Raw genomic sequence first — 26,488 nt, forward strand, 5'->3', positions numbered from 1 at the left:
ATCAGATGACACACCTAGGACATTATGTTATACAATACATGCATGTTTTGTTCAATCAAGTTCATATTTATATCAAAAAACAGCTTTTTACATTAGCATGTGACGTTCAGAACTAGCATACCCCCCGCAAACTTCCGGGGAATTTACTAACAATTTACTAAATTACTCACGATAAACGTTCACAAAAAGCATAACAATTATTTTAAGAATTATAGATACAGACCTCCTCTATGCACTCGATATGTCCGATTTTAAAATAGCTTTTTGGTGAAAGCACATTTTGCAATATTCTAAGTACATAGCCCAGGCATCACGGGCTCGCTATTTAGACACCCGGCAAGTTTAGCACTCACCATAATCATATTTACTATTATAAAAGTTTCATTACCTTTTGTTGTCTTCGTCAGAATACACACCCAGGACTGCTACTTCAATAACAAATGTTGGTTTGGTCCAAAATAATCCATCGTTATATCCGAATAGCGGCGTTTTGTTCGTATGCGTTCCAGACACTATCCGAAATAGTAAAGAAGTGTCACGCGCATGGCGCAATTCGTGACAATAAAATTCTAAGTATTCCATTACCGTACTTCGAAGCATGTCAACCGCTGTTTAAAATCAATTTTTACGACATTTTTCTCGTAGAAAAGCGATAATATTCCGACAGGGAATCTCCTTTTCGGCAAACAGAGGAAAAAAATCCCAAAGGCGGGGGCGGTCGGGGTCACGCGCATAAGCCAGTGTCCCTTGATCGGCCACTTGAGAAAGGCGATAACGTGTTTCAGCCTGGGGCTGGAATGACGACATTCTGTTTTTTCCCGGGCTCTGAGCGCCTATGGACGACGTGGGAAGTGTCACGTTAGAGCAGAGAACCTTAGTAAATGATAGAGATGGAAAAGAAGTTCAACAAATGGTCAGACAGGCCACTTCCTGTAAAGGAATCTCTCAGGTTTTGACCTGCCATTTGAGTTCTGTTATACTCACAGACACCATTCAAACAGTTTTAGAAAATTTAGGGTGTTTTCTATCCATATGTAATAAGTATATGCATATTCTAGTTACTGGGTAGGAGTGGTAACCAGATTAAATCGGGTATGTTTTTTATCCAGCCGTGTCAATGCTGCCCCCTAGCCCTAACAGGTTAATACTCCATGTGTATCTTCAACGATACTCTTGTCCTTACTTGCTATGCACCATATGTATCTTCAACTGTTCTCTTGCCGCTACAGTAATCTCACGTATTACTCCATGTGCATTTTCAATGATTCTCTTGTCATTAGTTACTATGAACCTATGTATCTTTCTGTACAAATATAGAATAGTACCTCGTGCTATTATCAGTGGCTACAGACCATGTAGACACTCCTAATCTCCCGTATTGCCCCATGTGCATCTTCAATGATTCTCCTGTTGTTACTTCCTATTTTTTTTATCATTTTTTTGTCAGCGGGCAAACGTACAAAATCAGCAGGGGATCAAATACTTTTTTCCCTCACTGTATGTGTATAGAAAAATACATATGGTGAATATGTATTTTTCTATACATATACAGTTAGGGAAAAAAGTATTTCATCTCCTGCTGATTTTGTACGTTTGCCCACTGACAAAAAAATGATCAGTCTATAATTTTAATAGTAGGTTTATTTGAACAGTGAGAGACAGAATAACAACAAAAAAATCCAGAAAAACACATGTCAAAAATGTTATAAATTGATTTGGACTTTAATGAGGGAAATAAGGATTTGACCCCTCTGCAAAACATAACTTAGTACTTGGTGGCAAAACCCTTGTTGGCAATCACAGAGGTCAGACGTTTCTTGTAGTTGGCCACCAGGTTTGCACACATCTCAGGAGGGATTTTGTCCCACTTCTCTTTGCAGATCTTCTCCAAGTCATTAAGGTTTCGAGGTTGACGTTTGGCAACTCGAACCTTCAGCTCCCTCCACAGATTTTCTATGGTATTAAGGTCTGGAGACTGGCTAGGCCACTCCAGGACCTTAAAACCTGTTAGGGCTAGGGGGCAGTATTGACACGGCTGGATAAAAAACATACCCGATTTAATCTGGTTACCACTCCTACCCAGTAACTAGAATATGCATATACTTATTACATATGGATAGAAAACACCCTAAATTTTCTAAAACTGTTTCACTTTTTCCTCAAGACACTATCCGAAGTGTAAATAAGGGTCACGAGCATGGCGCATTTCGTGACAAAAGATTTCTATATATTCCATTACCGTACTTCGTAATCTGTGTTTTAGTACAAAGAGAGAGAAAATAAAAACATGGTGTCGCCCTGTGCACACGCCTCAGCTCATTGTCCTCTGATAGACCACTTAACCAAAAGCGCTATAAAGTTTTTCAGCCAGCGGCTGGAATAACATCATTCAGCTTTTTCCCGGGTTCTGAGAGCCTATGGGAGCCGTAGGAAGTGTCAAGTTACAGCAAAGATCCTAAATTTTCAATAAACAGAGCCAAGAAGCCCAAGGAATGGTCAGAGAGGGTACTTCCTGTACAGAATCTTCTCAGGTTTTTGCCTGCCATATGAGTTCTGTTATACTCACAGACACCATTCAAACAGTTTTAGAAACTTTAGGGTGTTTTCTATCCAAAGCCAATAATTATATGCATATTCTCGTTTCTGGGCAGTAGTAATAACCAGATTAAATCGGGTACGTTTTTTTATCCGGCCGTGTAAATACTGCCCCCTAGCTCTAACAGGTTAATGTGCTTCTTCTTGAGCCACTCCTTTGTTGCCTTGGCCGTGTGTTTTGGGTCATTGTCATGCTGGAATACCCATCCACGACCCATTTTCAATGCCCTGGCTGAGGGAAGGAGGTTCTCACCCAAGATTTGACGGTACATGGCCCTGTCCATAGTCCCTTTGATGCAGTGAAGTTGTCCTGTCCCCTTAGCAGAAAAACACCCCAAAAGCATCATGTTTCCACCTCCGTATTTGACGGTGGGGATGGTGTTCTTGGGGTCATAGGCAGCATTCCTCCTCCTCCAAACACAGCGAGTTGAGTTGATGCAAAAGAGCTCCATTTTGGTCTCATCTGACCACAACACTTTCACCCAGTTGTCCTCTGAATCATTCAGATGTTCATTGGCTAACTTTAGATGGGCAAGTATATGTGCTTTCTTGAGCAGGGGGACCTTGCGGGCACTGTAGGATTTCAGTCCTTCACGGCGTAGTGTGTTACCAATTGTTTTCTTGGTGACTATGGTCCTAGCTGCCTTGAGATCATTGACAAGATCCTCCCGTGTAGTTCTGGGCTGATTCCTCACCGTTCTCATGATCATTACAACTCCATGAGGTGAGACCTTGCATGGAGCCCCAGAACGAGGGAGATTGACAGTTCTTTTGTGTTTCTTCCATTTGCGAATAATCGCACTAACTGTTGTCACCTTCTCACCAAGGTGCTTGGCGATGGTCTTGTAGCCCATTCCAGCCTTGTGTAGGTCTACAATCTTGTCCCTGACATCCTTAGAGAGCTCTTTGGACTTGGCCATGGTGGAGAGTTTGGAATCTGATTGATTGATTGCTTCTGTGAACAGGTGTCTTTTATACAGGTAACAAGCTGAGATTAGGAGCACTCCCTTTAAGAGTGTGCTCCTAATCTCAGCTCGTTACCTGTATAAAAGACACCTGGGAGCCAGAAATCTTTCTGATTGAGAGGGGGTCAAATACTTATTTCCCTCATTAAAATGCAAATCAATTAATCACATTTTTGACATGCGTTTTTCTGGATTTTTTTGTTGTTATTCTGTCTCTCACTGTTCAAATAAACCTACCATAAAAATTATAGACTGATCATTTCTTTGTCAGTGGGCAAACGTACAAAATCAGCAGGGGATCAAATACGTTTTTTCCCTCACTGTAGAATAACACCTTGTGCTATTATCACACTGCAGACTCTGTAATCTCCCTTATTGTCCCATCTGCATCTTGACACCGTATGTAAATGTTATATTTCTGTTTTTATTTCAGTAAAAAAACTGTTTTTGCTTTGTCATTATGCAGTATTGTGTGTAGATTGATGAGGGGAAAAAAACGACTTAATCCATTTTAGAATAAGGCTCTAATGTAACAAAATGTTGAAATTCAAGTGTTTAAAAAAAAAATCTGACAAGCGAGCACTTAGATATGGCCATTTTCAAGTTTTCGTAAATTCTTAGAATGTTTTGGAATTAGGCATACTAAAGTGTTTATGAAAATGTCATAGCAATGTTGAGTGGGAAAGCTGCCGTGCGTTTGGAAAAGTATTAAATACAACCTAATAAAAACATGTCTCCTCCAGGAGCAGAGTCTACCAGACCGGTGTGCCATAGACAATCAGAGCTACAGTTGGCCTTTATGCAAACATCTATTTGCACAAAGGCCTGCCATCATTCACTTTGCACTGGACTGTGTGTTTACAAGCAGTTGCAACAGCGACTTTAGATCATTAGAACGCATTCGCCAAAGCCACAAGGTACACCTGAATGGATTTCTGCAAATATATGACCGACAGCTTAAATCGGTCTTATGTAGCAAAATTTGAAAGAGTGTTTTTTACATTGGATAAAAGTAGAGACACAGCTACAAAATTGTATATCATACACTACAGTGGAGGAACTATGGGAAAGTAATTTTGCTTTGAAAGTTGCTAAACTTGTAAACTCACGTTTGAGAAAATGGCCTTTGAATATTTTAGTACTACTATTGGAGAGCCCTTCTTTGTCTACACCCATTAGGCATCATTCACACCCTCTTAAACTTTAGCCCCACCCATCTCTTTAAGGGTTAATCTGAGCGTTCTGTACTAAATTGCTAGCTACTTCCAGACACATAATGAGAGAACAGCTCTCTAACCATTTTACTTGCCTTAACAGAGCTGGTTAGGCTGTTTTCATGTTATCCAGGGTGTTGGTGACTGTAACTGTGCTGCTGGCAACAATTTAATTGCGCATTCATCCGACGTTTACTGATACCGACCATATTCAACAGGTGTTAAGCGTTCATAAATTCATCAGTTATTCTGCGCTCTGGCACACTAAGATGAGCGTCTTTGTTAACACATGTAGCTAGCTAGCTAAACAATGTACCATAATTCCAATTTATGATGTTACTACCCTGCATGAATCTGCAGGTAGCTAACCAACCAGGTTCTATGGCTATAACTAGTCACGCAGTCAAGTGTCTGAGATACGACGAATAAGATCATACACATAACATTAGATAGCGAGCCAGCCAGCTAATGTTAGCTAGCTAACAGTACACTTTAAGTTGACATTAGGTTTATGCAGTTTTACAATGTGATACATTTTTTTTAAAAGCGTCGTTAGACAGGATTCCCTACACATACTGACCACCTCAAATAGACAGAAGTGTGCTATACGGCAGACCAATCCAAACTCATCTCTCGGCATGGCCAGCCCATTCATTATCTTAGCCAATCATGGCTAGCGGGAAGGTTGCTCACTTTTTCTCTGGCTTAACCAACTAGGCTCATAATTTAACAATTTTAGTTGTATTTACAGATGGCATACACGTTTGTTATTAAGGCACATGAAAGTTCACATGTTCCAGAAGCCAAAAAACACATTTTGATAAAAATAAAAAGTTCAAACGACTCTACTGTGAAGTAGTGACCCGTGACATCAGCCTAGTTTCCTGAAACGGGTCACATATGTCAATACCACTTGGGAGTCCTCTTACATTTAGGAACATACAGTCCTATTGATCAAACAACCATGAAAAGGTAGGCTCTCACTCCCTCAGTTATGCACCTCAGCAACAAAAAGATAAACGACTAATGCTAGCCAGAGAAAGATGAGCTAGCATCTAATGAAGGAACATTAGATAAGCCCTCTAAAACTAGTTGACCATCAAAATTGCAGTGATAAACGATGAGGAATTGTAGCATACTCTTCCTTATGCAGCTTGCCTGCCAACAAGGCATGCTTGTCCCAACCAAGCACCCAAAACTAACTGGTTAAAGTTGGCTAGCTTGCGAGCTAGCTACTTCCAGACAAAAATGAGAGAACACCTTACTCTGACCATTTTACTTACACTAGCAGAGCTGGTTAGGCTGTTTACATGTTATCTAGAGTGTTCATGACTAACGATTACTTTCTTTTCTTACATTTACGGACACATATTCAGTGGATGTTACTCGTTAAATCAGTTATTCTGCACTCTGGTACACTCAGACGAGTGCTCTGAAACCAGAGTGAATTTACTAACACAAGAAATATGGTAACTGGATAACAGTTGTTCAAGTTCTTGCTAGCTAACCAAATGACATCTGCATCTCAAGCTGTGTATAGCCACCGAAACATTATATGAGGGGAAAAGGTAGTTACTCACCCACTCCTCCAAGGACATGACATCCTCCTAGCAGCTAGCTAGCTATCCAGATAACATTAGGCTCCGTGTTTTTAGCTGGTTACTACATAAATAGATAAGCTAGCCTGTTAGCCACGTTATGACTGACTTGTGATCGTTGCCCTTGCTTGTTTGATTGTATTGTCATTCCCAGCCTTAGTTACATTTGTCCGTTTTGTCCAAAATGTTGAGCCATTGAAACTGAAACAGTGTATCCCGAATAGAGGCAGGAAACATTGTACCAGGCCAGTTGTGATTTACAACCTGATAGCAATATTTTTTGGACAACCAAAAAATGTATTGGTGAATTAAATGAATCATGCATTGAACTGCAGCAATCTATTCTGCCAACAATACCTTAGTGTACATCATGGAATGTTGAGGCAAATAGAACCTATTTTTAAAACCTCTTATAAAGTTGGTTTTGTAGCATAAACTGGGAATTGCATATGTTTGACTAATATTATGTTTGTATCATATCCGCAAAGTAGTTAAAATGTTGTCAGTTCCACTTTAAATGTCTTGCTAGCTACCATTGTGCTAGCAAGTTACCTAGCATTACTCAGTTGCTAGGGCAACCAACAATCAACCAGCGACCCTGACCAAAAATCTCTTTGCATATGACCAGCTTGAAAGCGGTGGGGCCAGAAGGTTTGGCACAACAAAGAATAAGACAGAGGAGTTGACTTAAGCACAATTAATCCAACTCTTCTGTCTTATTCTTTGTTGTGCCAAACCTTCTTGCCCCACCGCTTTCAAGCTGGTCATGCAAAGAGATCTTGGGCAGGGTTGCTGGTTGGTTGCCCAGGCTAGTTTCTTTGAAATATTTGCCAGTTGCTTGCCTATTCACCTAAATCAAAACACTCATCTTGTTTTGCTCCCAAAACACATTCCTTTAATGATTTATCAAAAAGTGATTATGTTCATACCCAGGAAACACAGTCACTTTTGTTTTCCAATTAACTTTAGCAAGCCTATTTATCCCCCCAAAATGACAGATAACAAAATGCATTATATTAAAACCCAAGAATTGGTTAATGTAATCTCACATTCACACTATTTTTAGATGCAATGAAAGTTCTTAATTATATGATTACATGCTCTTTGGCTATTACCTCTCTCTTGAGCATGTGGCAGGCTATAAATGAACATTCTGTGGTATATCATCATTGAGGAATGAGATTACTGTAATCAGTCATATTTGGCAGCAGACATGACGAGTCCATGTGAAGACACAGAAAGAAGCAAGCTATGGTTCAATCTCATACACTGTCAGCAGCCAAACTCTGACCCTATGTCTGCAACACCTTTTTGATAAAGAGTATTGGCATGAACTATGTGTGTGTGTGTGTGTGTGTGTGTGTGTGTGTGTGTGTGTGTGTGTGTGTGTGTGCGCGCGCGTGCATGCATGCATGCGTGTGTGCTGCTATGCTATCCATGAATATTTGACCAGAAATGTGTGTGAATACATTTGCATGGATATGTTTTCATTTTCACTGTACATGTACATGGATGTGAGTTTATGCACACTTGTGTTTGTTGCCTTATATGTGTACATACAGTGTGTGTTTGTTTGTGCCCAGTGACGTGTTAAAAAAGCTCCTCCGATTGAGTGAATGCATGAGTGGACAGCACAGAGATCTACGGATGACAGGCAGACAGGGCTGTGGTGTAGCCCTTTCCCTAATTGATCCCATTGGGCAGCCAGGCTTTAACGGGTCCAATCAAAACACAGGTTGAACACAGTCACCATGGAGTGGCCAGCTGCTCGTCTAAGCACTCTACAGCTGAGTAAAGGTTGTAGGAATAGCCTACCCATCACAAATCCTAACATTGAGCATTATGGAGATACAATGCTAGACTGGCTATAGGTCAGGACATACGGTGCATTCGGAAAGTATTCAGACCCCTTGACATTTTCCACATTTTGTTACGTTACAGCCATATTCTAAAATGGATTAAATAGTTTTTTCCCTCATCAATCTACACACAATATCCCCATAATGACAAAGCATAAACAAGCTCTATCTGGACCACTCAAGGACATTGAGACTTGTTCCGAAGCTACTCTTGTGTTGTCTTGGCTATGCGATGTACTGACTAGTCTCTCAGTCCCTGCCGTTGAAAAACATCCCCACAGCATGATGCTGCCACCACCATGCTTCACCGTAGGGATGGTGCTAAGTGTCCTCCAGACGTGACACTTGGCATTCAGGCCAGAGTTCAATCTTGGTTTCATCAGACCAGATAATCTTGTTTGAGTCGTATGGGTGCCTTTAGGCAAACTCCAAGCGAGCTGTCATGTGCCTTTTACTGAGGTGTGGTTTCCATCTGGCCACTCTACCATAAAGACCTGATTGGTGGAGTGTTGCAGAGATGGTTGTCCTTCTGGAAGTTTCTCCCATCTCCACAGAGGAACTCTGGAGCTCTGTCAGAGTGACCATCAGGTTCTTGGTCACCTCCCTGACCAAGGCCCTTCACCCGCAATTGCTCAGTTTGTCCGGGTGGCCAGCTCTAGAAGGAGCCTTGGTGGTTCCAAACTTCTTCCATCAAAGAATGATGAAGTACATTGTGTTCTTGGTGACACGATCCTGTTTTTGCTTTTTCATTATGGAGTATTTTGTGTAGATTGATGAGGAAAACATTTAATTGAATACATTTTAAAGTAAGGCTGTAACTTAACAAAATTTGGAAAAATTCAAGAGGTCTGAATACTTTCCGAATGCACTGTAAGAGGCAACAATAACCTCACCTCAGCATTGTCAATGCTATTTCCCCTCTCTAACTACGAGAAACAATTACGTTATTCCTCATATTACTTCCAATGTTTTAACTATGCTGCTTATTGAAATAAAAATGTTTGTTTTCTAATCATAATATGACTGGAATTGAGCATGGGATTCACCTTGCCTCATTATCTTTATCAACAATGTATCCTTAAGCATCTATTACTTATACCTATATTCCACTACGTTGTGTCACTGTGCTTTACTATGTGTCTTAAATTCTTCCCCATTCTTCCAAATATCACTATGCGTCATCCTGTGCTATCTATGCTACATTACCATGACTACAGTGCCTTGCAAAAGTATTCACCCCCTTGGCGTTTTTCCTAAATTGTTGGATTACAACCTGTAATTTAAATAGATTTTTATTTGGATTTCATGTAATGGACATACACAAAATAGTCAAAATTGTTGAAATGAAAAAGAAAACAAAAACGGAAAAGTGGTGCGTGCATATGTATACAACCCCTTTGCAATGATGCCCCTAAATAAGATCTGGTGCAACCAATTACCTTCAGAAGTCACATAATTTGTTAAATAAAGTCCACCTTACATTACACAAAGTGTCACATGATCTTAGTGTATATACAGTGCCTTGCGAAAGTATTCGGCCCCCTTGAACTTGGACCTTTTGCCACATTTCAGGCTTCAAACATAAAGATATAAAACTGTATTTTTTTGTGAAGAATCAACAACAAGTGGGACACAATCATGAAGTGGAACGAAATTTATTGGATATTTCAAACTTTTTTAATAAATAAAAAATGGAAAAATTGGGCGTGCAAAATTATTCAGCCCCCTTAAGATAATACTTTGTAGCGCCACCTTTTGCTGCGATTTCAGCTGTAAGTCGCTTGGGGTATGTCTCTATCAGTTTTGCACATCGAGAGACTGAAATTTTTGCCCATTCCTCCTTGCAAAACAGCTCGAGCTCAGTGAGGTTGGATGGAGAGCGTTTGTGAACAGCAGTTTTCAGTTCTTTCCACAGATTCTCGATTCGATTCAGGTCTGGATATTGACTTGGCCATTCTAACACCTGGATATGTTTATTTGTGAACCATTCCATTGTAGATTTTGCTTTATGTTTTGGATCATTGTCTTGTTGGAAGACAAATCTCCGTCCCAGTCTCAGGTCTTTTGCAGACTCCATCAGGTTTTCTTCCAGAATGGTCCTGTATTTGGCTCCATCCATCTTCCCATCAATTTTAACCATCTTCCCTGCCCCTGCTGAAGAAAAGCAGGCCCAAACCATGATGCTGCCACCACCATGTTTGACAGTGGGGATAGGGTGTGTTCAGGGTGATGAGCTGTGTTGCTTTTACGCCAAACATAATGTTTTGCATTGTTGCCAAAAAGTTCGATTTTGGTTTCATCTGACCAGAGCACCTTCTTCCACATGTTTGGTGTGTCTCCCAGGTGGCTAGTGGCAAACTTTAAACTACACTTTTTATGGATATCTTTAAGAAATGGCTTTCTTCTTGCCACTCTTCCATAAAGGCCAGATTTGTGCAGTATACGACTGATTGTTGTCCTATGGACAGAGTCTCCCACCTCAGCTGTAGATCTCTGCAGTTCATCCAGAGTGATCATGGGCCTCTTGGCTGCATCTCTGATCAGTCTTCTCCTTGTATGAGCTGAAAGTTTAGAGGGACGGCTGGGTCTTCGTAGATTTGCAGTGGTCTGATACTCCTTCCATTTCAATATTATCGCTTGCACAGTGCTCCTTGGGATGTTTAAAGCTTGGGAAATATTTTTGTATCCAAATCCGGCTTTAAACTTCTCCACAACAGTATCTCGGACCTGCCTGGTGTGTTCCTTGTTCTTCATGATGCTCTCTGCGCTTTAAACGGACCTCTGAGACTATCACAGAGCAGGTGCATTTATACGGAGACTTGATTACACACAGGTGGATTCTATTTATCATCATTAGTCATTTAGGTCAACATTGGATCATTCAGAGATCCTCACTGAACTTCTGGAGAGAGTTTGCTGCACTGAGAGTAAAGGGGCTGAATAATTTTGCACGGCCAATTTTTCAGTTTTTTATTTGTTAAAAAAGTTTGAAATATCCAATAAATTTCATTCCACTTCATAATTGTGTCCCACTTGTTGTTGATTCTTCACAAAAAATTACAGTTTTATATCTTTATGTTTGAAGCCTGAAATGTGGCAAAAGATCAAAGTTCAAGGGGGCCGAAAACTTTCGCAAGGCACTGTATACACCTGTTCTGAAAGGCCCCAGAGTCTGCAACTCCACTAAGCAAGGGGCACCACCAAACAACCAGCACCATGAAGACCAAGGAGCTCTCCAAACAGGTCAGGGACAAAGTTGTGGAGAAGTACAGATCAGGGTTGGGTTATAAAAAATATCAGAAACTTTGAACATCCCACGGAGCACCATTAAATCCATTATTAAAAAATGGAAAGAATATGGCACCACAACAAACCTGCCAAGAGAGGGCCACCCACCAAAACTCACGGACCAGGAGGCAACAAAGGCAACAAAGAGACCAAAGATAACCCTGAAGGAGCTGCAAAGCTCCACAGCGGAGATTGGAATATCTGTCCATAGGATCACTTTAAGCCATACACTTCACAGAGCTGGGCTTTATGGAAGAGTGGCCAGAAAAAAAGCCATTGCTTTAAGAAAGAAATATGCAAACACATTTGGTGTTCACCAAAAGGCATGTGGGCGACTCCCCAAACATATGGAAGGTGATACTCTGGTCGATTCAAATTGAACGCTATGTCTGGCGCAAACCCAACATCTCTCATCACCCTGAGAACGCCATCGCCATAGTGAAGCATGGTGGTGGCAGTATCAGGTTGTTCAATGGCAGGGACTGGGAAACTGGTCAGAATTGAAGAAATGATGGATGGAGCTAAATACATTGAAATCCTTGAGGGAAACCTGTTTCAGTCTTCTAGAGATTTGATTGAGACTGGGACGGAGGTTCACCTTCCAGCAGGACAATAACCCTAAGCATACTGCTAAAGCAACACTCGAGTGGTTTAACCTCTTACATCTAGACATTCCGCTAGCGGAACACCTGCTCCAATATCCAATGATAGGCGTGGCGCGAATTACAAATTCCTCAAAAATACAAAAACTTCCATTTTTCAAACATATGACTATTTCCCAGCATTTTAAAGACAAGACTCTCCTTTATCTAACCACACTGTCCGATTTCAAAAAGGCTTTACAGCGAAAGCAAAACATTAGATTATGTCAGCAGAGTACCAAGCCAGAAATAATCAGACACCCATTTTTCAAGCTAGCATATAATGTCACAAAAACCCAGAAGACAGCTAAATGCAGCACTAACCTTTGATGATCTTCATCAGATGACAACCCTAGGACATTATGTTATACAATACATGCATGTTTTGTTCAATCAAGTTCATATTTATATCAAAAAACAGCTTTTTACATTAGCATGTGACGTTCAGAACTAGCATACCCCCCGCAAACTTCCGGAGGAATTTGCTAATAATTTACTAAATTACTCACGATAAACGTTCACAAAAAGCATAACAATTATTTTAAGAATTATAGATACAGAACTCCTCTATGCACTCGATATGTCCGATTTTAAAATAGCTTTTTGGTGAAAGCACATTTTGCAATATTCTAAGTACATAGCCCAGGCATCACGGGCTAGCTATTTAGACACCCGGCAGGTTTAGCCTTCACCAAAATCAGATTTACTATTATAAAAGTTTGATTACCTTTTGTTGTCTTCGTCAGAATGCACTCCCAGGACTGCTACTTCAATAACAAATGTTGGTTTGGTCCAAAATAATCCATCGTTATATCCAAATTGCGGCGTTTTGTTCGATGCGTTCCAGACACTATCTGAAAGGGTAAATAAGGGTCGTGCGCATGGCGCAATTCGTGACAAAAAAATCTAAATATTCCATTACCGTACTTTCGAAGCATGTCAACCGCTGTTTAAAATCCATTTTTATGCCATTTTTCTCGAAAAAAGCGATAATATTCCGACCGGGAATGTCCATTTAGCTAAACAGAGGAAAGTAAACAAAGCTTTCGGTCGACGCGGGCACGAGCCTGAGTCTCACAGTACTGTAACCAGCCACTACCCAAACGCGCTACTTTGTTTCAGCCAGAGCCTGCAAAGCCACGATTCAGCTTTTTACCGCCTTCTGAGACCCTATGGCAGCCGTAGGAAGTGTCACGGGACAGCTAAGATCCTCACTCTTCAATAAACAGAGACAAGAAGAACGACACCTTGTCAGACAGGCCACTTCCTGAATGAAACCTTCTCAGATTTTGGCCTGCCATATGAGTTCTGTTATACTCACAGACACCATTCAAACAGTTTTAGAAACTTTAGGGTGTTTTCTATCCATATGTAATAAGTATATGCATATTCTAGTTACTGGGTAGGAGTGGTAACCAGATTAAATCGGGTACGTTTTTTATCCAGCCGTGAAAATACTGCCCCCTAGCCATAACAGGTTAAGGGGAAACATTTAAATGTCTTGGAATGGCCTAGTCAAAGCCCAGACTTCAATCCAATTGTAAATCTGTGGTATGACTTAAAGATTGCTGTACACCAGTGGAACCCATCCACCTTGAAGGAGCTGGAGCAGTTTTGCCTTGAAGAATGGGCAAACATCCCAGTGGCTAGATGTGCTAAGCTTATAGAGACATACCCCAAGAGACTTGCAGCTGTAATTGCTGGGAAAGGTGGCTCTACAAATTATTGCTTTTGGGGGGTGAATAGTTATGCATGCTCATGTTTTCAGATTTTCTGTATTAATTCTTGTTTGTTCTTCTTTTTTGCGTGAAACAAAAAAATATTTAGCATCTTCAAAGTGGTAGGCATGTTATGTAAATCAAATGATACAAACCCTCAAGAAATCTATTTTAATTCCATGTTGTAAGGCAACAAAATAGGAAAAATGCCAAGGGGCTGAGTACTTTCGCAAGTCACTGTATGTATCTAAACATTGTGCAATCACAAATCATTTTTTTTCTTCTATCAAACATATTGGGAATTCCTGGAGATACAATATAGGTATAGCACTGCAATAGAGAACGTTTCAATTGCTACAGTTGAGTTTTATTTGTTCACACAAAAAACTTTAATATATTGAACTATTGAACCCAAGTATACATTTTCACAGCACAAAAAAAGTGTTAAGCTAACCAAGGAAAATGTAATACCACTCTTAATTTAGTATAGGATCCATGCTTCTCTTCATCTCTATGCATATGACCAAACCAACTCTCCCTGTGATTTCAGGCCCTTTGACAACACACACACAAAGACAGAAGGCATTTCCAGCCAGACAGACAGCAAAAGTCAACCTCTTTTCAAGGACAGACAGGAGAGAAACAACAAACTGCAGATCCTGGCAGGCTAGAGCGACACAGCAAGGTACAGATGAATTCTCCCCTCAATGTCATATGCATGATTACTCCTTTGTGATGGCAAATTGCACACTTGTTTTCTCTTCCGTAATGATGTAACAGCATCTAATGAAATATTGAACACATTCAAAAATGAACAGTGAATTCTCAGTGATGAACCTGTAGGGTTTCAATGTTAACATATTTATGATATCTGAAATGATTAGTGTTTTCGATCCCTGTCTAATCAGCTTTAGTCAATAATAGAGGGGAGATTCAATCTTCATCTTTTCTTCAAAGGCAGAATAGGCAGTGGGAGAAAATAAAAGTGTATAAGACAGGTTGAATTATCCCTACCTCACTATTTTCTCTCTTTTGAATTCCTATTACAGATGTACAAGATGTCATGAATTAGTCAATGCATACTTGCCCAAAGGTGCATATGTTCAAAGTCTTCACCTGGAAGCAATTACGAAACTTCCTTTTAATGGACAAAAATATGTATTTTACTAGAAGACCTGCTATCTGGAAATATATATGTAACTGTCTGCCTATTTCGGGGCATAAAGTTATAGTCTGTGCTACATATCCACTGTAGTCTGGCTTGGAGTCATGCAGTCATATGATGCTACGGCTAAAGAAAAAAGAAACACAATAAGAAACCATGTGTATGTGCAGTGTATTCATACATTTCTATCATGGTATCTTTGTTTGTAGTCTGCTTGTGGATATCTGTCAGTTAAATGTATGATTTATTGTTAACCTGTGACCCACTGGGCACACTACGTCATTTCAATATGGTTAACAGGGTAATATTTGGTTGAGATGTTCATCAATGAGATTACAACCTATATTCACCCACTCAAAAATACAACCAAAATCCAATGGAAAAACAATGTCAGATTTCTGGTTTAGTTGTCACAGAAAAGTCTATCACTGCACTTTCAACCATTTAAAAGCACAGCAAAGTTCAAATGGGAATTGTCATATTATTTATTTATACAACTGATATAACTGTGCTTCATCTAATAGCAGAACCAAATGACCTGGATTGCAGTTGAGATTACATTAAAAGTACACGGTGCATGTGATCAATGCCGTTCGAGATTCTGTGAGATCATTACAGCAATTGTGAAGATCTCCACAGACATGCAACAACCTCTACATGCTATCTTGAACATGCACACTTTTTATGATTACATAAGAAGAAATGTATAGTTCTAGTAACTTCAAAATGTGGCCATGTACTGTATGTGTTACTCATTTTGAGGTTGAATGTGACATTGGAAGGTTGATAATGGCGCCGAAAATGGCTGCCGTTTTACGGGCTCCTAACCAACTGTGCTATTTTGTGTGGGGTTTTTTGCATTGTTTGTAACTTATTTTGTACATAATGTTGATGCTATCGTCTCTTATGACTGAAAATAACTTCTGGATATCAGAACAGTGATTACACTCCTCGAACTTGACAAAGTTTTTTCTTTAATGAGTCCGACGCGAAGGATATACTGCTTCACCAGGCCCAAAACCCTGCCATTCGCTTGAAGAAAAGACAGAAATACAGGGGGCGGGGATTGGGTTGCCTTATGAGAATTCGTCGGTGCATCTAACATCTGTTCCCTTGGCCAACGTGGAATCATTGGAAAATAAACTGGATGATCTCCACTTGAGACTATTCTACCAACGGGACATTAAAAACAGTAATATCTTATGTTTCACCAAGTCGTTGCTCAACGACGACACGGATAATATTCAGTTGGCTGGGTTTTCCGTGCATCGGCAGGACAGAACAGCTACATCTGGTAAGACGGGGGGGTATGTCTATTTGGCAATAACAGCTGGTGCGCAATGTCTAATGTTAAGGAGGTCTCGAGGTATTGCTCGCCTGAGGTAGAGTACCTCGTGATAAACTGTAGAACCCTTATCTACCAAGTGAGTTTTCATCTATATTTTCGTATCTGTCTATTTACCACCACAAACCGATGCTGGCAATAAGACCACACTTAACAAAATGTATAAGGCCATAAGCAAACAAGAAAATGCTCATCCAGAAGCGGCGCTCCTAGTGGCCGAGGACTTTAATGCAGGCAAACTGAAATCCGTTTTAGCTCATTTCTACCAGCATGTCACATGTGCAACCAGAGGCAAAAAAACTCTAGACCACCTTTACTCCACAAACAGAGACGCATACATTTCTGCCAAAAAACCCATTTTGATAAAAAATATATTTTTTACATTCAAACAGCTCTCCTGTGAAGTCATGACATACGCCTAGTTTCCTGAATGGGGTCACATATTGAATTGTGTTTGGTTGACAACGCAGCCAAATATCAACATTTAAATGAGATGGAACTGTCCAAGCAGTAGATACATCTGAGCCAATGGCTTAATCCCATTATTTAACCTATATTTTTGGTAGAGTTGGAGACATGAATCCAACATATCATTAGTTAGCTTGTCAACAAGTTAATGGGCTATTTATTGTATTTCAAAAGGGATATTAAATTGTGAATTAAAGCATCTGCAAAATGGCATATACAGTACCAGTCAAATGTTAAGCTACACCTACTCATTCAAGGTTTTTTTCTTGGTGGGGCATATTATTCTGTTTTAATGTTACTCCTGAATCACTATGAAAAATATAAAAAAAAATATTGAGTGTATTTTTACAAAGCTGAGATTTCTTTTAAAGTCCTAAGTGTGGGAATACAGGTGAAATCAGTTACTGACGTGGACATGGTGGTGTAGCAGGAAGATCGGAATCCTGTGAACCAAGATGTTATGAGTTCAAATTAAGTTAAATTCAAATTAGGACATGTTGACCCTTTAGCTCAGCGTGGATGTTGCCTGTAATCCATTGCTTCTGGTTGGGGTATGTACGTATGGTCACTGTTGGGACAACATCATCGATGCACTTATTGATGAATCCAGTGACTGATGTGGTGTACTCCTCAATACCATCAGAAGAATCCCGGGAACATATTCCAGTCTGTGCTAGCAAAACAGTCCCATAGCTTAGCATCTGCTTCATCTGACCACTTTCTTATTGAGCGAGTCACTGGTGCTTCCTGCTTTAGTTTTTGTTTGTTAGCAGGAATCAGGAGGAATTATGGTCAGATTTGGAGGGCAAGGGAGAGCTTTGTACAGGTCTCTGTGTGTGGAGTAAAGGTGGTCTAGATTGTTTTCCCTCTGGTTGCACGTTTAACATGCTGGTAGAAATCAGGTAAAACAGATTTGAGTTTTCCTGCTTTCTAATCTCTGGCCACTAGGAGCGCCGTCTCTGGGTGAGCGTTTTTCTGTTTACTTATGTCCGTATACAGCTCATTGAGTGTGGTCTTAGTGCCAGCATCGGTTTGTGGTGCTATGTAGACAGCTATGAAAACTCTCTTGGTAAATAGTGTGGTCTACAGCGTATCAGGTGAGCAAAATCTTGAGACTTCCTTAGATGTCGTGCACCAGCTGTTGTTTACAAATATACATAGACCGTCACCCCTTGTCTTACCAGAGGCTGCTGTTCTATCCTGACGAAAATGCTTCAAACCTGCCAGCTGTATGTTATCTATGTCGTCGTTGAGCCACGACTCGTGGAAACATAAGATATTACAGTTTTTAATGTTCCTTTGGTAGGGTATATGTGATCTAGTTCGTCTATTTTATTATCAATTGATTGTACGTTGGCTAATAGGACTGATGGTAATTGTAGATTATCCTCTCGGCAACGGATCCTAACAAGGCACCCGAATCTTCGTCCACGATACCTCCTTCTCTTTCTCCTGCGAATTACAGGTATGAGGGCCTTGTCGGGTATCTGAAGTAAATCATTCCCGTCCAACTCGTTGAAGAAAAATTATTCCTCCATTATGGGGTGAGTATTCACTGTCCTTATATCTAGAAGCTCTTTTCGGTCATAAAACACAGTGGCAGAAACAGTATGTACAAAATAACGTACAAATAACGTGAAAAACCATGGACAATTGGTTACGGGATCATAAAACGGCAGCCATCTGCTTCAGCACCATTTCAGGTCACTTTGGGGAATGGTGTTTTCCCGCTAATTGATTGCATTTTGTAACTTTCACGCTTATAGGCTACTGCCATGTGCACATTGCTGTGTTTATAATGTGAATAAATAGCCTTAAAGTTTATCAACATTTTAAGTTGCATTAGCCTCATTGCTTTAAAAAAATGTTTTATGCCAGTGGGATCTATCGCATTCCACAAATGTCCCAGACTATGTTTGGAATATTTATTTCTCGTACAGAACAGGTCCACTTTTGTACTACGGGGGATAGTAGATTGACATAGGCTAGTGATTTTGCAGTTCATAAGGCCTACTCATCTTGCTGGCTGAGGATAAGTAAATGTGGAAAGTTGTTCCAATATCTTCAATATGCGCCTAGGAATTTGATAAGGACACACGCAGTTGCATCCCCGATCTGTGTCTTCACTTGCAGCATGTGAGAATGACCCGATATGCTTGTGAGAAGGACCCGATCAAGTGACAGATATTGGCTAATAAGAATTGAGATATCTGAGAGAGCCATGTGAGTTAGAGTTCCATCGGAGCACACATCCGGGAGAAAGGAATTATAATTATTATATTCAGCTCAATGGCACAATGGCCACTGGCCGCAAAAGGCATGTTTTTTTTTTGGGGGGGGCATTACGACCACACAAAGGGGATGCCGCTGGGAAATTCAAGACATTATCAAGTGCTTGTCAAATTGTCAATGAGAGACTGATGAAGTGTGTGCAGCCTGCGCAAAAAACACTGCAGAGCTCATGCCCTTCATGTAACTTTTTTCAAATGTAAAATGTATATGTTTCAAAGGTCTGCGTCAGTGGCTTGTAGCCTATGCGTGGAAGCAAGTAGGTGCTAAATGTGTTTATATTAATTAACGGTCAATTACCGTGAGACTGGCAGTTATATGCTTGACAATCACCGGCTGACAAAATTTCATGACCGCCACAGCCCTACTTATGGAACAAACTGTTAATAAAAAAATCCTGTAATTTTATAGTAAGTTACCGGCAAATAAGTCAAACTGAATTTTGTTAGTAAATATACAACACCAAACTATATTCAGGAAGTACACAGAAATTATAATTATAATTAAATTATTTTTCATACTGGAAAATTAGAAAGTAGAATTTGTTTTACTTTTTGAATTGACTGGAGTTTAAATGGAATTTACCTCAACATTGGTTAGCACACTTGGGACTTGAACTCATAGCATCTTGGATGCATTCAATAACCTCTGGATTTGAGGCACACTGTCTGTAGCATTTCCATACACATTCAATACCTATAATATATCTCTGCACTTAGCAAAAGCGTGCCATCTGCACTGCTATTTTAGTTATCAGTTATTCTAACAATTCTCTTATCGTTGATTACACTTATTTATTTCAGCAATTTGAGGGTTTTCAGTATAGTTGTCTTAGGTTGGTGGGGCATATTATTCTGCTTTAATGTTACATCTGAATCACTATAATAAATATAATCGTTTTCTTGAGTGGTGGTGTAGCAGGACGATCGGAATGCAGTGAACCAAAATGATGTGAGTTCAAATCCCAGGTAAGGACATGTTGAAAACAATTGTGTAAATTAACATACACAATGAATTCATGTGTGTCAAAAATTTAAGTTGAAAACAGGGCATCACGTGTGAAATCTCGTGAAAATTTGAATCCACATGTAAAAGTTTAAGCAATCACGGAAAATACACATGTGAAACTTCATGTGACATATCATCAAGTGAAGCATTCCAAATACACATTGTTTCACATGGAAAATGACACATGTGAAGGTTTCCAAAAACAGTGATTCTTAATATGCATACTATCGTGCTCCACACTCTCATGCTCCGAGTGCATTCTCAACCACATTCTCTTGAGTACGTTCTTGAGAGGACGAGAATGTGGAGAATGCATAAAACAGTACATTTGAGAAGCACTCGCACTCAATGGCAGCAATAGACGATTAACCTGTTAGGGCTAGGGGGCAGCATTGACACGGCTGGATAAAAAACATACCCGATTTAATCTGGTTACCACTCCTACTCAGTAACTAGAATATGCATATACTTATTACATATGGATAGAAAACACCCTAAATTTTCTAAAACTGTTTGAATGGTGTCTGTGAGTATAACAGAACTCAAATGGCAGGTCAAAACCTGAGAGATTCCTTTACAGGAAGTGGCCTGTCTGACCATTTCTGGAACTTCTTTGCCATCTCTATCATTTACTAAGGATCTCTGCTCTAACGTGACACTTCCCACGTCGTCCATAGGCTCTCATAGCCCGGGAAAAAAGAGAATGTCGTCATTCCAGCCCCAGGCTGAAACACATTATCGCCTTTCTCAAGTGGCCCATCAAGAGACACTAGCTTATGCGCGTGACCCCGACCGCCCCCGCCTTTGGGATTTTTTCCTCTGTTTGCCGAAAAGGAGATTCCCTGTCGGAATTTTACCGCTTTTCTACGAGAAAAATGACGTAAAAATTGATTTTAAACAGCGGTTGACATGCTTCGACGTACGGCAATTGAATACTTTGAATTTTATTGTCAGGAATTGCGCCAAGCGCGCGACACTTCTTTACTATTTCGGATAGTGTCTGGAACGCATCGAACAAAACGCCGCTATTCGGATATAACGATGGATTATTTTGGACCAAACCAACATTTGTTATTGAAGTAGACGTCCTGGGTGTGCATTCTGACGAAGACAACAAAAGGTAATGACATTTTTATAATAGTAAATATGATTATGGTGAGTGCTAAACTTGCCGGATGTCTAAATAGCGAGCCCGTGATGCCTGGGCTATATACTTAGAATATTGCAAAATGTGCTTTCACCAAAAAGCTATTTTAAAATCGGACATATCGAGTGCATAGAGGAGGTCTGTATCTATAATTCTTAAAATAATTGTTATGCTTTTTGTGAACGTTTATCGTGAGTAATTTAGTAAAATGTTAGCGAATTCCCCGTAAGTTTGCGGGGGTATGCTAGTTCTGAACGTCACATGCTAATGTAAAAAGCTGGTTTTTGATATAAATATGAACTTGATTGAACAAAACATGCATGTATTGTATAACATAATGTCCTAGGGTTGTCATCTGATGAAGATCATCAAAGGTGAGTGCTGCATTTAGCTGTCTTCTGGGTTTTGGTGACATTATATGCTGGCTTGAAAAATGGGTGTCTGATTATTTCTGGCTTGGTACTCTGCTGACATAATCTAATGTTTTGCTTTCGTTGTAAAGCCTTTTTGAAATCGGACAGTGTGGTTAGATTAACGAGAGTCTTATCTTTAAATGGCTGTAAAATAGTCATATGTTTGAGAAATTGAAGTAATAGGATTTTGAAGATTTTGAAAATCGCGCCACAGGCTGGCAGTGGATGTTACGTAGGTGGGACGAATTCGTCCCGCCGGTCCCATAGAGGTTAAAGATATACACAAAGCAAACGTGTTACTTCATAATTATCAGCTAGATATGTGAATCTTAACTTCTTGGGGCTATGTGGGACGCTAGCGTGCCACCCGTGGTGCACCCTATCAACAGCAGGTGCATTTCAAGAGCGGCAAATTTGAAACCAAATAAATGTCAAAATTCAAATTTTTCAAACATACAACTATCTTACACCCTTTGAAAGATAAACATCTCCTTAATCTAACCACGTCATCCGATTTTAAAAAGGTTTTACGGCGAAAGCATAAAGTTAGATTATGTTAGGAGAGTACATTGACAATAGCTGTGTGTAATGTTTTGTCAATTCAAAGCCAGGTGTCACCAAAACCATAAAACCAGCTAAAATGATGCACTAACCTTTTACAATCTCCATCAGATGACACTCCTAGGACATTATGTTAGACAATGCATGCATTTTTAGTTCTATCAAGTTCATATTTATATCCAAAAACAGCGTTTTACTATGGCATTGATGTTGAGGAAATCGTTTCCCTCCAATAACCGGCAGTCAAGTCAGCACCACAAATTAAATAATTAAAATTAGAAAACATTGGTAAAATATTATATTGTCATTTAAAGAATTATAGATTTACATCTCTTGAACGCAATCAACTTGCCAGATTTAAAAATAACCTTACTGGGAAATCACACTTTGCAATAATCTGAGCACTGTGCCCAGAAAAATACGCGTTGCGATACAGACTAGACGTCATGTTGGGGAGATCTAAAATCGAAAATACTATGTAAATAATCCATTACCTTTGATTCTCTTCATCAGATGTCACTTCCAGGTATCACAGGTCCATAACGAATGTAGTTTTGTTCAAAAAAGCTCATCATTTATGTCCAAAAATCTCCGTCTCGTTAGCACATGATGTAAGCCAGCCGGACTTCTCGTCATGAACGAGGGGAAAAAATATATTTCCGTTCGTTCAAACATGTCAAACGTTGTATAGCATAAATCATTAGGGCCTTTTTAACCAGAACATGAATAATATTCAAGGTGGACGAATGCATAGTCTTTTATAACGTATTGGAACGAGGGTACCCAACATGAAGTAGCGCGCCAGGTGTCTAATGGGACATCACCGTTCCATGGCTCTTGTTCGGTCAGATCTCCCTCCAGAAGACTCAAAACACTTTGTAAAGGCTGGTGACATCTAGTGGAAGCAATAGGAAGTGCCAAAATATTCCTAAACCCCTGTGTTTTTCAATGGGATAGGTTTAAAGTCAATACAACACATCAGGTATCCACTTCCTGTCAGAAAATGTCTCAGGGTTTTGCCTGCCAAATGAGTTCTGTTATACTCACAGACACCATTCAAACAGTTTTGGAAACTTTAGAGTGTTTTCTATCCATATATAATAAGTATATGCATATTCTAGTTACTGGGTAGGATTAGTAACCAGATTAAATCGGGTACATTTTTTTTATCCAGACGTGCAAATGCTGCCCCCTAGACCCAACAGGTTAATCTGATTATTAGTCCTGCCCAGAAACTAGAATATGCATATAATTATTAGCTTTGGATAGAAAACACTCCAAAGTTTCTAAAACTGTTTGAATGGTGTCTGTGAGGATAACAGAACTCATTTGGCAGGTCAAAACGTGAGAAGATTCTGTACAGGAAGTACCCTGTCTGACCATTTCTTGAACTTCTTTGCCATCTCTATCCATTACAAAGGATCTCTGCTCTAACGTGACACTTCCTACGGCTCACATGGTCTCTCAGAGCCCGGGAAAAAGCTGAATGACGTAATTCAAAGCCCTGGCTGAAACACACGAGCGCTTTTGCTAAGTGGTCTATCAGAGGACAAAGGGCTTAGGCTCGTGCACTGGCCGCCCCCGTCTTTCTGTTTTTCCCTTTATTTGCCGAAACACAGATTCCCGGTCGGAATATTATCGCTTTTTACGGAAAAATGGCATAAAAATTGATTTTAAACAGCGGTTGACATGCTTCGAAGTACGGTAATGAAATATTTAGAAATCTTTTGTCACGAAATGCGCCATGCGCACGACCCTTATTTACCATTCGGATAGTGTCTAGAACGCATGAACAAAACGCCGCTATTTGGATATAACGATGGATTATTTTGGACCAAACCAACATTTGTTATTGAAGTAGAAGTCCTGGGAGTGCATTCTGATGAAGAACAGGAAAGGTAATCAAACTTTTCTAATAGTAAATCTGATATTGGTGAGTGCTAAACTTGCTGGGTGTCTAAATAGCTAGCCCTGTGATGCCGGGCTATCTACTGAGAATATTGTAAAATGTGCTTTCACCGAAAAGCTATTTTAAAATCGGACATATCGAGTGCATAGAGGAGTTCTGTATCTATAATTCTTAAAATAATTGTTATGTTTTTTGTGAACGTTTATCGTGAGTAATTTAGTAAATTCACCGGAGGTTTGCGGGGGGTATGCTAGTTCTGAACGTCACATGCTAATGTAAAAAAGCTGGTTTTTGATATAAATATGAACTTGATTGAACAAAACATGCATGCATTGTATAACATAATGTCCTAGGGTTGTCATCTGATGAAGATCATCAAAGGTTAGTGCTGCATTTAGCTGTGGTTTTGTTTTTTGTGACATTATATGCTAGCTTGAAAAATGGGTAGTCTGATTATTTCTGGCTGGGTACTCTGCTGACATAATCTAATGTTTTGCTTTCGCTGTAAAGCCTTTTTGAAATCGGACAGTGTGGTTAGATTAACGAGAGTCTTGTCTTTAAAATGCTGTAAAATAGTCATATGTTTGAAAAATGGAAGATTTCGGATTTTAGAGGAATTTGTATTTCGCGCCACGCCCATCATTGGATATTGGAGCAGATGTTCCGCTAGCGGAACATCTAGATGTAAGAGGTTTTAACATAGCAAGATAAAATATTATACTTAGGCAAAATATGAGTAGGCAACATATGGCACGGACAGACATGGCAGCTCTGCTACAATCGGTCACGCGTGATTGGCTGGGCATTCTATGTCCTTTTTTCTATGCTTTGTATTTCTTTGTTTTGGCCTGGTATGGCTCTTAATCAGGGACAGCTGTACATCGTTGTTGCTGATTGGGAGTCATACTTAGGCAGCCTGTTTTCCTTTGGGGTTTGTGGGTAGTTATTTTTTGTTTTGTACGTTTTGTGACCTGACAGAACTGTTGGCTGTCGTTCATTTTCTTGAATTGTTTGAGGTGTTTCTTATTATTAAATCATTAATATGAACACTCACCACGCTGTGCTTTGGTCCCCTTCTTCTACAGACGACAAGCGTTACAGAACTACCCACCACCAAAGGACCAAGCAGCGGAGGAAGCAGCAACAGGAGGACTATACAGAGTCATGGACCTGGGAGGAGATCCTGGACGGGGCAGGACCATGGCACCAGGCTGGGGAATATCGCCGCCCGAAGGAGGAACTAGAGGCAGCAAAAGCTGAGAGGCGGCAATATGAGGCAAGGCAGTGCAGCAGGCAGGAGAGGCAGCCCCCAAAAATGTTTTTGGGGGGGCACACGGGGAGATTGGCGGAGTCAGGCGATAGACCTGAGCCAACTCCCCATGCTTACCGGAAGCAGTGTAGTACTGGTCAGGCACCGTGTTATGCGGTAAAGCGCACGGTGTCTCCAGTACGCGCTCATAACCCGGAGCGTTACATGCCAGCCCCCCGCAAGTGCCATGCAAGAGTGGGCATTGAGCCAGGGCGGATTGTGCTAGCTCAGCGCGTCTGGTCTCCAGTGCGCCGTTTCGGTCCAGGGTATCCTGCGCTGGCTCTTGCGCACTGTGTCTCCGGGGCACTGGGAGGGCTCAGTTTGTCCTATGCCTGCGCTCTGCCCGTGCCGGGCGAAAGTGGGCATTGAGCCAAATGGAGAGGTGCGTGTAGCAATCATCAGATCTCCAGTGCTCCCCCACAGCCCGGTTCGACCTGTGCCTGCTCTCTGGAGGGGCTGAGCTAGAGTGGGCATTCAGCCTGGAGGAGGGGTGTCAAGCCTACGCACCAGATCTCCAGTGCTCCCCCACAGCCCGGTCTATCCTGTACTTCCTCCACAGACCAGGCCTCCAGTGGGTCTCCCCAGCCTGGTCTATCCTGTGCCTCCTCCATGGACCTGGCCTCCAGTGGGTCTCCCCAGCCTGGTGAATCCTGTGCCTCCTCCACGGACCAGGCCTCCAGTGGGTCTCCCCACCCTGGTCTATCCTGTGCCTCCTCCACGGACCAGGCCTCCAGTGGGTCTGCCCAGCCTGGGGAATCCGCAGCCAGAGTCGCCCGCCTGTCCTCCGGCGCAGCCAGAGTCGCCCGCCTGTCCTTCGGCGCAGCCAGAGTCGCCCTCCAGTCCGGGGGCCCGCGGCGAGGAAGCCCGCTCTAGAGGCGCCACCAAAGTGGGGTGAGCCAGTGGTGGAGCGGGGTCTGCGTCCCGCTCCCACCCAGACCCTCCCCTATAGGTTCAGGTTTTGCGGCCGGAGTCCGCACCTTTGTGTGTGGTGGGGGG

General features: G+C 40.9%; 1 protein-coding gene across 1 annotated transcript in view; it reads left to right on the top strand.

Moving 5' to 3' along the window:
- Positions 1-26,488, top strand: part of LOC106561036 (chemokine-like protein TAFA-5) — a 148,387-nt gene that overhangs the window by 115,493 nt on the left and 6,406 nt on the right. The window contains exon 4 of the mRNA XM_014124602.2: positions 14,429-14,563. Within this exon, the coding sequence (XP_013980077.1) occupies positions 14,429-14,437 (9 nt within the window). The 3' untranslated portion in view covers positions 14,438-14,563. The remainder of the gene's footprint in view (positions 1-14,428; positions 14,564-26,488) is intronic.

This window comes from Salmo salar, chromosome ssa10 (assembly GCF_905237065.1).
Source record: "Salmo salar chromosome ssa10, Ssal_v3.1, whole genome shotgun sequence".
Taxonomy (NCBI): Eukaryota; Metazoa; Chordata; class Actinopteri; order Salmoniformes; family Salmonidae; genus Salmo; species Salmo salar.